The following is a 15,792-nucleotide window of genomic DNA, read 5'->3' as shown; positions in this document are numbered from 1 at the left end:
CTGACATGATGTAATCCACTTATTTATTTGCTTATTAACTATTTTCTCCTTCTGCTAGAGCACAAGCTCCACGAGGACAGAGGTTTCTTTCTGTTTTGTTCACTACTGTGTCCCCAGGACATATGACAATGTCTGACATACAACAGGCATTCAGTAGGTATATGTGAGGGAAGGAAGGAATGAGTGAATGGGGCCTATGATCCCAGGGTCTGCTCTCATTTCCCTGGCCACCTGGTTTCTGATTTGGTTTTATTTCATTGAGGGGAAAGGTCATCTTTTCCAACATTTGTTGTTCTCTGGGATAATCTGCAGATAATTGGGGATGGGGTAAAGGCAGAAGTGAGAAGTCCAAAGGTCAGCGTTAAATGACGCCTCGGAGGGGATGTGAGGCGCAGGCACCTGAGCATGATGTGATCGGGGCTGGGAAGTCACTGTCAGGAGGAGCCACCTGCAATAAGGAGTGAACCAGCGTCCTGTGGACTCAGGGCGCCTGGGTCATGTGCCTGGGGGTGGGGGTGGGGCGGTGTTCATGCCCTGGAAGAGCTGCCCTGCTCTGCAGCTCCCTCCAGCAGCAACAGTTGGGGTGGGGCTGCCGGGGGCGCCCTGAGGAGGCAGACACAAGAGTCAGAAGGGTGGAAATTCAGGGGCTGGGGACCTGCACAGGACACAGGTCAGATCACCGGAAGGATGTGGGCCCTCACCCTAAGGAGAGCGCTGCGGCTAGTACACTGTCATCCAATAAACTGACTCAGCATCCACACTTCACCAAGCCCATTTCCTCGTTCCTTTAACAGAGCTATCATGTTTCCAACAGTTACAAAGCATTTTTCCTTTCCTTGAGGCAAAGCTTGCAGATAGCACAGTACAGTGAAAAGGAGCAGGGACAAGAGAGCCTCACTGTAGCCCTCACTTGTACGTGACTTTGGCCAAGTCCCTGCACCTCCCTGAGACAGACCTGGAACCAATCCCTGTGTGTCACCAGCTGTGTGACTTCTCGCAAAGACCTTGGCCTCTCTGGGCCACAGTTACTTTACCTGTAAGGTGGGGGCAATAGTAATTACTCACGGGGGTGCCTAAGTGGGCCAGAAGAGTAGATGTAATTGGTATCAAATCTGTCACTGCCAGGTTCTCATTCTGTGCTCCAAAAACTCCCTCGGGAGCGGGCCACTTCTGGACACCCCACAGTCTCACACTTGGACCTCTCCACGGTTCCTCAGCAAGTGGGTTCTATTCCCAGAGTTCAGGGAAGGAGGCTTAGAACAGGAAACTTCACGGAGAGGTCCCCACATGCCTCCACGGGCTTGGGAAAGAGAAGTAGGAGGAAAAGATGGGTTCAGTGTCTTCCGGGACTGCCCAAGACCAGGAGGAGTGGGTAGGCCTGGTAGGGGCTGGGCTGGCATCTACAGAAGGACAGGAAAGACTGGGGGAGAGTCCAGAGCCACTCCTGTCTCACCAACACTGCGACCGGCAGTTTGTGGGCTTCACGGTGGGGACTGCCGGTGCTGGAGCTCAAGGCGCCTGGGCCCCTCGCTGGTGGTGGCCCTACATTCATCCCATCAACCAGCTGGGCCACAGTGTCGGCCTGGGGCCGACCGTGGGCAGAGGGCGGAGGCCTCCTTCCAGACAACCTCCCTGCTCTTGATGTGCTGGGGGCCCTGCACTACCACTGTGGTTTTGTGATTTGTGCCAGAACTCTGCGAGGCACCAGGCAGCAGGGGGATGCCAGACATGCAGGAAGGAAGGCGGACCCAGCGTTAAGAGCGAATGTGAGAGGATGTCAGCATTAGGCAGAGAGGAAACTGACGGCTGAGAAGAGAAAAGGGAGGCGAAGGGACGGTGGAGCTATGCTGCTGCTAAGGGTACCCAGCATCTTTGGGGCCCAGAGCGCCTTGGGAGCCACGCACGACCTGGAGCTGGTGGTCAGGATACACCAGGGATGGTGTTCCAGGGCCTAAGGAGGTCAGGGGGCACGGAGTGGCTTCTAGTCCCAGCTCCCCCGCATGTTGTGACTGGGAGTGAACCACACTCCATCTCTGAGCTTCAGTCCCTCATCTGCAAAATTCAGAAAATACCACCTGCCCCTCCTGCTCCACAAGGTTAATCGGAGGATCTGACTGAGTCATGGACGTAGAAACCCTTAGTAGGGCCTGATGGAAGGAGCAGGCCTTGATGCCTCCAAGAGACTCCGTGGAGGCAGAGAACTTGGGAGAGAAGGGTTCGAGTCCCAGCCCTGCCCCGATACACTGGGCAAGTCTCACCTCTTTTTCTAGGACTCAGTTTCCTCCTTTAAGAAACTGAGATGCCTGAAGTCCACACAACTCCAAAAACAAAAATCAAACCACTCCACAAACCACTCCATGAAAACGCACACTCCAAAAAAAATAAAGAATAAAAGGCTCTTTCCCCAAGCCTCAGTGCCGCAGGGGCTGAGGACACAGCCCAGCCCCAAGGGCTGCTGAGGCCTCTCCCGCCATCCTCCGGCCCCGGGCTGGGGTCTTTTACCTTCGCAGAAGCTGCTGACTGGCGGAGAGTGCCCGATGAATAACCACAGAGAAACTACAACAGGAACCACAGTGCACGGCGAGATGGGGTGGGGGGCAAGGAGAACGTGGCGGGTCAGAAAACAGAGGGCAAAATCCACCAGGGAGAGAGGACAACCCTCAGGGCAGTGGTCTGGGCTTCTGGGAGGCTGGGGGCAACACAGGCAGCAGGGCAGGCACTGAGGGGGCAGAGGCTCTGCCCTCCCCTTGAGCCCCTCCACGCACTCTCCAGGAAGCCATGGGACAGGAGGAAAATATGAAATAAAAAGGCATACAATCCTGCAGGAAACAAGTCCACCCAGTGAGAAGGTGGTGGAGCTGGGATTTGAATCTGGCTTGAGCCCACTACAGAGTCCAGGCTAACACTCTAGGGACAAAGGAAATGTCGAGGGTGGGAAATTCTCCACCCCCGCCCCCGCCAATATGGGGTCCAGGGCTGGTGCAAATATGCCGTTTGTGCCCATTTCTCTGAACACCCACCCCCGTCCGCGTCCTCAAGGCTGGACGTCCCCTCTTTGCCGGCGCTCCCTGTTCGCTGCTGGAGGTCGGGGTGGGGGAGGGGCCCCCCATGGAAAACCGAGTCCTGATCAGGCTCTGCTCTGCAGCATCTCACGTGATCCTCCTCTGGGCCTTGCACCCCACCCACTCCCCCTCATTAGTACAAGAGGACCCGATAGGAGGATCTTGGAGGCCCTCCAGCCCCTCCCGGAACCACAGCAAAGCACCGCCCCTGCTCTATGGCCAGAGGAGCTCAGCTGAAGCCACTAGACAAGGGGGCACCTAGATACCGGCCTGGCTTCTGGGGGCCCTTCCTGCCCAATGAAAACCACACCCCGACGTTACCATGGCGACGTCAGCCTGGAAGATCTGCTTGATGAACTTGTTCCTGGAGGAGTGGACGAGCTGGATGATGTCTCCATGCAGGGTGTCCCGGTTCTTCTCCAGGAAGCCTGGGCAGCGGCAAAGAGCAGTCACACCTCGCCAGCTCCGGCAGCCTCCCCCCGACAAGACTCACCCCTTCCCCGAAGCCACAACGCCTGGTCCAGGAAGACCCTCAAAATCCACCTAGTTCAACCACATCCACTTTACAGTTGGGGACTCGGGCCTGTAGAGGACAGTAGCTTGCCCAAGGTCACAGAGAAAGTGAGGGGCAGAGCCAGCTCTGGAACTCATCTCCCCAGCCTCACAGCCCACCTCTTCCCGGCCTGGCCAAAGAGGAGGGCAGGAAGTCTCAGGCCCCGGGAGGGAGCGGGGCACCTTGCCAACTCAACCACCGCAACACCTGAAATGCCAGCTTCAGTCTTTTGGAGGAAGGTGAGATAGGCTGGGACCTGGGACCCTCTACCGGAGTAATCGCACCTGGACAAACATCTCCTCCAGCAACAAAAGACAAAGAAACTTAGGGACTAAAAATAACTACACGCATGTGCGGTGCCAGCAATTGTGAACAATAAGATACAAAAACGCCACAAACCGACTGCCATTCCTGAGCTGCTGGGAGCAAAAGCAGGGAACTGCCCATGACCCCTGCACACAGCACCACTAAGAGGGTGAGCTGACCACCTAAGCCCCTCCTCCAGCCCGACCCACCAATCCGCCACCGCCCTCACCTCACTTAAGGAACCAGCCCGCCCCCGCTCAGGGAGTGAGCAAAGGCACCTGTTTCTTGTTCTCACTCCCTCGTGCTAAAGCAGCCCGAGCCCCTGTAAAGCTTGCCTGAATTTCTCGTCTGGCTTCTTACCAATTTCTATTGATTAAAGAGTCCAAGGACCCAAGTTCAGTAACAAAGGTGTCAAAAGCCCTTGTTAAGTGTGTGCCCTGGGAGAGAATACAAGTTCATCTGGTACCAGGTAATAGTAAAGGAATGCATTTAAGAGACCTTGTGTTTGGGTAGTGCCTTCACAGCTGGAATGCTCACAACTCCCCCTGTATATGCAGGACAGGTGGAGATTATCTTCCCCACCCCCACAAGGGAAGAAATTGATGTTCAGAGAAGCTAAGCAAATTGTCTAACGGCACATAGCAAGCCACGGGCAGAGTTAAGACCTGAGCACAGGAGACCTGGCACCAGCCCAGGGAGACTCCCCTGTACCACACAGACTCCAAAGAAGGCTACCATTACCAGGGACTGAGGACTTAGGAACTGGTTAATGGGGGGCCTTGCTAGCGTGGAGATGAAGATGAGGAGCCCAAGGGCTGGGGATGCCTGAGGAGGAGGAACCCTGCAGAGAAGCAGCACCCTTTCCCCCAGGACTCAGGCTGCCCTGGCTGGCAGATGGCACAGAGACCCAGTGCGGAGCTGCCCACATGGCATCTGGGGAGGGGTGAGCTGCAGGTGGCACTCAGTACTGGAAGGGGGGCTCTGAAGTTGGGATGGAATTGTAGGGTCCTAATTAAAGCTCTATGACAGACTCACTATGGGACCCTAGGGAGGTCCCCTTCTGGGTCTCAGCTTCCTTATCTGTTGAATGAGCATGATGCACCCATAAGCTCTAGCTTCTTTTTGGATCACCTAGCACCACACATGTCATAAATAAAATTTACTGAATTGAAACAGTGCTCTGTAAACAGAAAATGCTGACACAATTGTTTAAAGTAGCTCAAAACTGATTAGTGACCTTAGGCAAGTCATTTCCCTCTCGGGGCCTCAGTTTCCAAATCCATAAAAGTAGATGAGCCTTATGTTCCCTCCAGGTCTAAAAATATTCTATAATTTTATAACTGAGTAGAGTTTGCTCAATTTTCATTCTCGCCTCCTCAGCCACATCATGAAGCCTAGTACATAATAGATGCTCAGTGAACGTTGGTTGGACTGAACTGAAAAAAAAACCCCTCTCTTATTCCAAACAACAGATCCATTTGTTTGCCCAACACTCCTTCAAACTTAACATTGGCTTTCTTCTTTCTAACAGGTGGGGCAGATCTCACACCCGATAATTTAATGAGGGCTGAGCAGCCTTCTGATTCCATAATTGCCGCATGGCTTGCTCTCTGCCTTCTGGACCAACTCAACAAGGAAGTATGAAAGCAGTGGCCCTTTGCTTGTTCGTTTGGAATTTCACTGGCTTTGGCTGTGGGTGGGACCCTTTGGGACTGAAGGCGGGAGGGCAGACACATCCCACAGCTGAGGCCCATTCAAGGCCAGCCCTTTGCACCAGGGTGTGAGGAGTGCGTTCGGCAAGGGCAGCCTGCCCGCTTCTGACAGACCCTGTAAGAATTCCAAGTGGGGATAACTTGACTGTTTTCTGACCTTCTTCCTCACTTCTAGCTTTAAAATGAGCCCAATTGTATCTCCCAGGAGAAAAGAAGATACATCTCCTTCAAAGACCAAACTTGGTCTTGTTGCTCAAAGAGTTTTGGTGAGTAACTGGGCTAGTTGTAGGCCTGGCTTTGCAGCCAATAGGCTGTGTGATCTAGAAAAACGTTAACTGCCCCTTCTGAGACTCAGTTTCCCCATATGTGCAAAAGAGCATTGAGTCCACCCGAAGAATTGAAAGCAGGGACTCAAAAAGATACGTATACACCCATGTTCATGGCAGCACTATGCACAACAGCCAAAAGGTGGAAACAACCCAAATGTCCACCAACAGATGAATGGATAAATAAAATGTGGTGTATACACACACACACACACACACACACAAATACAATGGAATATTATTCAGTCATAAAAAAGAAAGAAAATTCTGACACATGCTGCAACATGGATGAACCTTGAGGGCATTATGCTAAGTGAAATAAGCCAGACACAAAAGGTCAGATATTGTATGTTTCCACTTATATGAGGTACTTAGAATAGTCAGATACATAGAGACAGAAAGCAGAATAGAGGTTATCAGGGACTAGCGGGTGGGGGGAGGATGGAGAGTTATTGTTTAGTGGGTACAGAGCTTCTATTTGGGGTGATGATGAATAGGCTCTGGAGAGTGGTGATGGTTGTACAATATTGTGAATATACTTAATGCCACTGAACTGTAGACTTAAAAATTGTTAAAATGGTAAATTTTATATTACATATATTTTACCACAATTTTTTTTAAATCCCTAAAAAAAAGCACTGAGCCCAATGCTTCCTAACATCCCTTCCCTCTTTGTATTCCAGGGCCCTGGTCTCTGTCCTGGGCTGGAGAAGGGGAAGGAAGGGAGGGGACACAAGCAAAGAGAGACAGCCAGCCCCAGAGGGCCCACCTGTACCTTGACTCTCATAGTAAACAACGCCTGCAAAGTGGATGATCCCAAACTGGGTCTCGTGGTTGTTCTTGGGGGGAACGTAGTTCGAGTTGAGCTTGTGCTGGGAGTTCAGTTTATGCAACATGGTGGTGTCTGTGCCCTGTGGGAACAAAGGAGCAGCTGTCAAGCCCACCCTCTCCTCCCTGTCGTCCCACTCTCCACCAGGCCCTACTGCCTTTCCTGCCCCCTGTCTTTTCACTCCCTCTTCTGTCTTTCCCAACAGCTTCCCTCCCTTTACTTATGCCCCACACAGGAGCTCTCTGGGCCTCCATTTCCCCATCTGTTAAGTGGGTGAATTGGAATTACACAACCTTGAAAGTACATTCCAGCTTAGAAAATCTATTTCCCATGATTAAAATCATGAGAGCAGCCCCTCCCCCACTCTAAGACATATTCCGCATCTGGAGCACCTATTCTGCACCAGCTGCATGCTTAGATCTTCATAGTTTGGTCCAGGACCCACTGGACCGTAGGTAATTCCCAAATGTCAGATGAGAGCACTTGAACCGGCCCCAAAGCTGCTCTGAGAGGCGCGTGTCATTAGTCCCATTCCACAGATGAGGAAAGCGGAGGCTCAGAGTGTGGAGGGGACGTGTCTGCCCCGCTCCGCTGCAGGCCCACCTTGGGGAACTTGCTCTCCTCATCGATGAGGGAAATGATGTTCATGGGCTTGTTAGCGATCATGTCCAGGGCGTCCTGGTTGTCTGTGAACTCGATGTGCAGCCAGTCGATGCTCTCCAGGTCATACTCCTCCTGTTCCAGCTTGAACACGTGCCGCACGAAGAACTGCTGCAGGTGCTCATTGGCGAAGTTGATGCACAGCTGCTCGAAGCTGCAGGGAGGGGTTCAGGGCACAGGTGGCAGCGGGAGGCAGGGGGATGTTCAGGCCCTGCCTTGCTGCTCAGGGGCCGGCCCCAGCTTGGTGTGCAGTGTGCCCCTGGGACTTCCAATCTCTGAGGTGAACCAGCATTGCAAGTGCAACCCCCTCCATTACCGAAGAGGACACGGAGGCCCAGAGAGGGCACAGCACTTGCCCAAGGTCACTCAGTGAGTCGGAAGGAGAGTTAAGGCTGGAGCCCTCTTCCCTGCATGACCAGGCCCTGGGAGAGGGCTGGTAGATGGGCACCACACCCCTGGCAGAGCACCTGGGAGAGGAAGAGCCAAGGCACTGGGAAGGGGCCTCAAAGAGAGACCCAAAGCGTCAGCAGACGTGGGAAGGGGGCTCGTGAGATTTGGCAAGAAGGGCCTTGACAGTGACATCTCTGAGCCACCAACTCAGTGCTCTCCCAGGTGACAGACACTTCATGTGTTCAGTGTGGGTGTTTTGGTGGTGTGGAGGGCTTTGAGACATCTGAACATTACAGGAATTGAAGTGACTTGCCTGGGGTCACACAGCTAAAAAGTGGGGCAGGGCTGGCTGCCTCCAGCTCCAGTGTCCACCTGGGCCTGCTCCATCCATCTGCCCCTCACACAGCCCCCAAGTGGGACACCAGCGATGGCCAACACCCCATCTCAAGCTGGGCTCAGTCCCAGCCTCACCTGCTTTGAGGCACCTTGGAGCTTGGACGCTGGACTGATGGGCAGCGGGGACTAGAGTGTCTGTGATGGTGTGAGAGCCTTTGCTCCACCACCCCAGCTGGCCTCAGCTGACCCAGGGACTGGAGGGGACAGGGAAGAAGGGGAAAGGGCCCCACAGGGTGTCTGGAGTCAAATTTTCCAACAGCCTGGCATGAGTGTGCTTGGAGCCAGCTAAATGTAGTTTAAAGGGAGACATTTGACACTTAAGCCCATGTTGTAGAAGAAAATTCCCACAGGACACAGCCCATGTGGTACCTGTTCACAGCAAAGTTCTCGAACCCAAAGATGTCCAGGAGGCCAATGGACCGCCGAGAGTTCGTCACTTCCTGGGAGGGAGGCTTGTAAATTGCTGCGTTGATCTTGTCCACAATCCACACAAAGAGCCGCCCGTAGATCCCCTGCGGGGAGAGGCAGCGGCATAAGCCACGGGGAGCAGCCACAGCCTCCCAGGAGGACCGGCCAGGCTCCTGGGCCTCCGTGGCCTCACTCCAGCCCCTTCCTGCTGCACGAAACCCCCAAGCTTTTATTCCAGCTTCTCCCTCTCCGTGGAGCACCCTCTCCTGCCAGAACAATTCCTGCCTGTTTTTCAAAGCCCTGTGGAGATATCAGCTCCACCAAGAAACTTCTCCTGACCTCACACAGTTTGGGCTCCCATCTCTCCAACCACCTCTGTCTCCCCTTCAGCTCTGATTATCACGAGGGTCCCAGAGCCCAGCACAGGGCCTGGCACAGCGGAGGGGCTCAATGGATGACAAAATGGCAGGACTGGGGGGCCTCTCCACCCGACCCAGCCCCTCTGCGGCGGTCTTCGTTGGAGAGATCAGAGAGGGTATCCCCTGGGCTGGGAATAGCACAGCAGACTGAGTGACCAAAGATTATCATTCAGCATGAAGCAGCCCAGGTGTGGAGGGCCTCAGGGCACCAGAGCTGTTGGGGCCCCTGAAGAGCACAGCTCCCAGCCCCTTGTGGGAAAGACGAATGAGGCTCCGGGGAAGGCAGGCTCTTGCCCAGGCCCCAGAGAGAGCCAGTGGCTGGAGCCGGACCCAAGGGCAGACCGGGGTCAAGGCCCAGACGTCCTTCCAGCTCTGTGGACTCCTCGGCTCCTGTCCATCAACAACCCCACCTCCCGTGGGGCGGGGAGAGCCGGCAGCCACTCCACCTTGACGAAGGCGTCTCTCACGTCCAGCGCCTGCTCCCTGCTGAGCGGGGTGGACACCGTCTCCCCGCGGGTGATGAGGGTGCGGCTGGTCAGGCAGTTCATCAGGTCTGGGGGGTTCACCTAGTGGGGCAACATCCAGGCACCCCTCAGCCACCCGCCAGCCTGCCCCTCCCTCCATCACACCTAGAGCCCCTCCCACTTTCCACCAGGCCTGACTCAGACTCTGCCCTCCACGGCCATATCCTCCCCAGTCATCAAACCCACCCAAGGGCCGCTGAGAAGGAACTGCTCTCTCCTCAACAGCCCCCTCCCATCCCCCCAGCATGTCCCCTGTCCCTCCGGCACTGGCTTTGACTCTGGCTTTATTTATACCAGTTTTCCAACTCGAGGCAGAGCCTAGTAAATCTTGACTACAAGACTGACTGACCCTCTCAGGGCGCCCCCATGCTCCACACCCTCCCCAGGGGCAGCCGCGCTAGGTCTCCACTCCTCCTCCGGGACCCGTGCCCAACACAGATCCTGCACACAACCGGTTCTCGACGTCGAACTTCTAGAACTCTCCAAGCAGAGGGCCCCAGCTCCCTGAGCCTGAAGTCAAAACTGCTCCTCTGGGAGAAAGAGAAGCAGCCGAGGGGACAGAAAGCTCTCACTGACCTCGAGCAGAGACGCGGCTGTGGCCAGGGACGGGGAGAAGAGGACCTCGCAGGCATCCAGGTTTTCAAACGTACGGTCTGTCAGCAGCACCAGGGCACAGCGTCAGGCAAGAGGGGGTGGGCGTGGGGGGAAAGGGACAGTCTAGGAGGACGAGGTGGCTCTGCCCACTCTCAGGGGGACTGCCCTGCCCACAGAGGGCATCAGCACCATGACTAAATGCTTTTCTGGGTTAATATCAGTTTGACAAATGTTGTCACCATGAGCCACGGGCACCAGGAGGGTAGGGAGCATGCATGCCCAGTATCTGGCTCTATGCCTGACATCCAAGTAGCAGACGCTGGCAGTCATGGCCCCCTCTCCCATGACCCCCACTCCAGACCCCCAGAGCAATCAGGGGCTCCTGAGACAGGCTTGGTGAACTTGTCTAGCTCTGTGCCTGATACCATCTGCCCTTCGCCGAATGTGCCGTGCTCTCTCAGGCCTCAGGACCTTTGCACAGGCTCTTCCTTCTGCCTTGTGCATGCTTTCTCCATGTCTCTTAGTCTTTCAAGACTCACTAGACTGTGAGCTCCTTAGAGCTGGGATCATTCATTCACACTGAGCAAACGTTCCCAGAGCTCTTACTCTGTCCCGGGACCATGCTGGACACCAGGGCAAGAGCAGAGTGGACTTGGTGCCTGTCTCAGAGGACCACCTCCCAGCCTGGCACATTGCTGGAGTGTCAGAGGAGTGAACGTGTTCCCTTTTCTAGCCTGCCTTCTTTTCTGAAGATGGCTGTTCAGTCACTCACCTTCATACTGCAGGTTGCCCAGGTGCAGGATGGCGGCCAGGAGCTTCGAGATCTCCCAGTTCTCCGTGTCAGTGAACATGAGCACCTTCATGGCCGAGCGGATGTTGGCATACTCCTGGCTGTCCTCGCGGCCCTCACAGGTTATGCAGTTACCCTGGTGGGAGGGGGTGGGAGAGTGGGGTGCAGAAGGGTGTCAGCGAGGCCACAGGTACCCACAGAGAGGCAGTGCCTGGGCTGAAGGGCCCTCTGCCTGGCCAGGCCAGCCTGGGTTTCTGACCACTGACTTCACCTATGACTCCTCCAGAAAGTCTAGAAAGCTCCTGGCTGGCCTTCTCCAGAATACATTTCCCACATCTGGGGAGCGTGGATGCCCCTTCTTCCCATGGGTGAGAGGAGCCAGCTCGCTGATGCCAGGCCTGCCCCCGTCACCCTGCCTGGCAGCCACAGCACCAAGGCCTTACCTTACCCCTCCCCCCCCCGGACACCCCCCCTCAGGAACTGGGACCCCTCACAAGGTGCAACCTGGGGTAGAAGGTGGGAGGTGGTAACTACAGACAGGCAGGGCATCACCTGGGCTCTGCCCCATTGGGTGTGCCTATGAGACCCGTGTTTGCATGTGTGTGTGTATGTGTGTGTATCCGAGTGTGCCAGCCAGCTAACGGAAGTGTCCAGAAAGGCCTGCCACACCTACAATACACACACACACACACCCCTTGGTTGTCCCACATCCCTCAGGTGCCATAGCCCACACTTGTGTCCACGTGGCTGGCCCACCTCAGGTCCAGACAACCAGGCATGGGCTCCCCCCAGGGCTAGGGAAGCTGGTGCCCCCCAATCCAGCCTGCTGTGTGCATGGTCCACCACTGGCGCTGAGTGGCAGCAATGGCCTCAGGCCCACTTTTCCTTTATGGCCAGACAGCAACAAGAGGCTGGCACCAGGACCCTGCAACCAGAAAGCCCCTGAGGCTGAAGCCACAGCAGGCTGTACCCCACAATCCCGGGGGCCCTGGCAGAGGTCCCACTCTCCACGTCCTCAAAGAATAACGTATCACCTCACACGTGTGCAGACAGGGCCGGGCGTGTGTACATGTGGGCATGTGTGTGTCTACGCATCCCTGGGTCTGGGACGTCTACACAGTTAGGAATGTGTGTGTCTGTGGGGATAATTCATCTAGATGTGTGTACAAGCAGGTGTGTGTCCACGTGGGGAACAGGCCTTATGGTGGGCTGGGGCCAGTCAGAGGATGGAAGAAAGCCCACAAAGAAGTTCCTACCCACCAGGCCTGGAGCTGGGAAGGGGCTGGGACGGTGTCCCCCTCCCCGGGTGCCCCACCTGGGCCTCACCATGGCCAAGTAATTATAGTCCGTGGCCTGGCCCAGGCCCAGCTTCCTCTTCTGCTCCTCACTCATGCCCTCCAGCATGCAGTAGAACACGTGGTAATTCCTTTCATCGGGGGCCTAAAAATGGGAGCACAAGGTGTTGGGGGATGGGAGGGCAGGAGGAGGCCATCAGGAATCAGACAGTCAAGCAGACTGTAAACAGTTGACTATGTTAACAAGTGCCTTTCATGAGAAAGTCCCCGTGGGTGGGTTTCCTGCTGGGATTTCAGGCACTGAGGCAAGCAAGCAGCAACACAGGGACAAGCAAGGCTATGCAGATGGCGTGCACCCCACACCCCCCTGAGGCTGGGGCTCCTGCGCAGGCGCAGCTCTGCCCAGGAGCTCAGGCCCACCTGGCGACAGACACGTGACTTCTCCAGCAGGTACTGCTCGATCCTGGCGCCCTCGATGGCTCCCCGCTTGTTGAAGTGGATGTCAATGTACTTCCCGAAGCGGCTTGAGTTGTCGTTGCGAATGGTCTTGGCATTCCCAAATGCTGCAGGGTGGGCAGACGTTCATGGGTCACGGTCAGTGTCGATCGCCCCCCAGCCCCCCAGCCCTGCCCTGAGAGCCCGGCCCTACCTTCCAGGATGGGGGTGGCTTCCAGCACCTGCTGCTCGATCCACGAGTGCTGCCCACTGATGGCCGCCAGGAACTGCAGGATCAGCTTTGTGCTCTCCGTCTTCCCTGCCCCAGACTCCCCACTGCAGAGGAGACCCAGGCAGAGGCAAGACCTGTTACTGCCCTAAACTGCGGCCCCCCCTCCAACCAGCTCCCTGTCTGTAAAATGGGCTGACGCTAAGGACCTTCCAGGCCTGGGGAAGGCGAAAGGAGCTCAGTGCCCTGCCACAGCTAAAGGTTACTTTCTTTCCCCTTCATTCAGACACACACACTCTTCCATCCACACTGCCACACAGCATGGCATGAACTAGATGCTCGATCAATGCTTTGTTGTTTTACCCTCTGCCCAAGAGAGAACAGGAGCCTGAGGTTGCAACTGACCGTAATTTAACAGGAGCCAGCAGTAAACAAGGTTGGTCTCAAAAGTTAACATGAGCTTTGGTAGCATTAATAGAGGTATAAGGCCTGGGAAAGGGGAGGTGATTCTCTATATTATGAGGCATTAGCGGGAGCACAGAGCAGGAGTTCTAGGGGCCAAGCCTGGAGCTCCATGCTGGTCCTGGGCCGCCCACCTGATGATGCAGCACTGGTCACGGCTGTTGCGCTTCATGTTGAAGTAGCAGTTGTCAGCAATGGCAAAGATATGTGGGGGCATCTCCCCAATCTTCTTGTTGGTGTACTGGCGGATGTGTTCTGGCGAGTAGATAGAGAGCAGCTGGTAGGGGTTCACAGCCACCAGGATGGAGCCCGTGTAGGTCTGTGGGCAACAAGGAACAGGGAGCTCACCCCTTCCCATGTGGGAGGTTCTGACTCTACAAAGCTCTCAGGCTCTGCCCTGCTCCGTCCCTCTGGAAGGGACAGCACTGGCTTTGGAGTCACATGGATCTGGGGTCAGAATCCTACCTCCCTATGAGCTGGGGGTGGGGCCTTCAGATTAGCATTGGGTCGGGCTCACAGTAGGTGCTCAGAGACATTTGATGAAAGGAGGGAGGAAGTGGGGAGGGAGGGAAGGCGGGTCTCAAAGCCTCAATTTCCTTATCTTTATCCGTAAAATGGGCATAATATAACTGTTTATGAAGATTAAAGAAGATGGTGGACTTTACAATTTATAGCACACTGTAGGTAATCCTCAAATGCTGGCTCCCACCTTTGCCTCCAAACCCTGCATCCCAAACTTTCAGAGTAAAATTCACAAACGGGACCTTTCCAGAGTGGAGGAGTTGGGTTGGTGAGGGGGGAGTGGAATGAAGCCATAAAGAGCTAAAGGGGCTGGGTGGGCCCCAGTCTCTGCAGCACTGGCCCTGTGCTCTGGGGGACAGAGCGCCTCCAGCCATCCTGGGCAGTGGGGACACACAGGCCAGACACACCTCAGAGAGCCTTCTGGGGGCTTTCTCTCCTCGGGCTTCTCTGTTAGGGCACCTATGTGCAAAGTTTCCTGTTGTGGGCCCGGGCCCTGCCACACAGGGGACAACAAGGCCTGGCCCTCCTGCCGCCAGGACACAGGGAGGCCCTCAGGGGTTACTTCTCCTTCCCTCCCCACCTCTCCCCACTCCAACTCAAAAAAGTCAGGCCCAGCTTATAATTGGTGATGGATCTATTGACATCTGGGCCCGGAGGGGTTGAAGAAAGATGTGACTGTGCAGGGGAGGCGACAGCCCTGCCCATCCCCTCCCACCCAGGGCCCAGTGCCTCATACCAGAGCCCCAGTCACGCCCCAGCAGCCTCAGCCCAAGGTGACCGTGCAGGGAAGGTGCTGCTGCCAGCACCGCATGCCAGGGCAAGTGCCCACCGCGGGGGCAGGTGTGGCCATGCAAAGCTGCCCTGGGCTTAGCGCCCCAGACCCAGGCTTCTCTCCTGCCAGACATTGCCCTTTTGGGCCCCAGTGGACTCTCCTCTCCCCCTGGCTCTTCCTACCAGCTAGACTCTGGTAACCAGGCAGGAGAGACAGCCACAAGGAACATCCCTTTGGCAGATCACTTCGCTTCTCTAAGCCTCAGTTTGCTCATCTGTAAAAGGGAGAGGGTTAACACCCACCTCCCAGGGCTGTCGTAGAGACCAAAGGGCACAACCTCTGGCAGGTGTCTGGTACAGAGTCGGCTGTCCACAAGCGCTCCCTTCCTTTCTTCTGAATACTTCCTTAACAAAGCGATGCTCAACGACCTGGCCCGTGATCACCATGTGGCCTCCGGCCAGCTAGGCTCCGCGCTGTCATTCAAGAACCCTTCCCTGAGGCATGTGCAGGAGCTGACAGCCACACGCTGGGTGGCAGGGAGGGAGAGCCTGGGGCCCTGGCAGCTCGCACCAGGCACAGGGATTCCTTGAGATTGGGGGGGAGGGGGGGCAGGGCAGTGGAGGGCCCGTCAGTGGGGATCAAGCACAGAGGCATAAAAGGACAGGACATTTGGGAGGATTGCTGGGAAAAGGTCACCCTGGCAGCTGGGGAGAATGAATAGCAGCTACAGACGCAGGAGGCAGAGACACTATTTCAGACCCAATGAACCGATCGACGGGGGTAGTCAGAGCCAGACCGAGGTGGCCCTGAGGACAGACCAAGCACAGGGCAAAGGGAGCACTGAGATGCCACAAGAAGCCTTCCAGGGGCTGGGCCTGGATCCTCTTCTCCCCCTCACAGCTCCCAATGCCCTCTCTACTCTGCCCACAGCCCAGAGGGCCCTCCTGAGCACTAGACCCCTCAGCGCCCTCCCCCACTTGATGTCCATCAGCCTGTCCAGAGGGGAGCTCACTCTCCCCTCCAACCCTGCTCCTCCTCTGCCTCCCGGCTCGGCCAACAGCACCACCGCCATCCTTCACAGCCGACCTTCACCACCGTCCTTCACCGC

General features: G+C 55.9%; 1 protein-coding gene across 7 annotated transcripts in view; it reads right to left on the bottom strand.

Moving 5' to 3' along the window:
- The window catches only part of MYO7A (myosin VIIA), a 106,723-nt gene that overhangs the window by 65,829 nt on the left and 25,102 nt on the right, over nt 1-15,792 (bottom strand). For all 7 annotated transcript variants that reach the window (XM_082343263.1, XM_082343259.1, XM_082343261.1 and 4 more), the window contains 11 exons: nt 13,525-13,709; nt 12,914-13,035; nt 12,685-12,827; nt 12,296-12,409; nt 10,952-11,105; nt 10,162-10,238; nt 9,508-9,627; nt 8,604-8,746; nt 7,392-7,602; nt 6,735-6,870; nt 3,384-3,490 (listed from right to left, as the gene is read on the bottom strand). In XM_082343263.1, the coding sequence (XP_082199389.1) occupies nt 3,384-3,490; nt 6,735-6,870; nt 7,392-7,602; nt 8,604-8,746; nt 9,508-9,627; nt 10,162-10,238; nt 10,952-11,105; nt 12,296-12,409; nt 12,685-12,827; nt 12,914-13,035; nt 13,525-13,709 (1,512 nt within the window). The remainder of the gene's footprint in view (nt 1-3,383; nt 3,491-6,734; nt 6,871-7,391; nt 7,603-8,603; nt 8,747-9,507; nt 9,628-10,161; nt 10,239-10,951; nt 11,106-12,295; nt 12,410-12,684; nt 12,828-12,913; nt 13,036-13,524; nt 13,710-15,792) is intronic.

Source organism: Balaenoptera borealis, assembly GCF_965194805.1.
Source record: "Balaenoptera borealis genome assembly, chromosome: 11".
Classification (NCBI taxonomy): domain Eukaryota; kingdom Metazoa; phylum Chordata; class Mammalia; order Artiodactyla; family Balaenopteridae; genus Balaenoptera; species Balaenoptera borealis.
The sequence above is the reverse complement of the archived record's forward strand: the minus strand, read 5'-3'. Positions and strand labels throughout refer to the sequence as shown.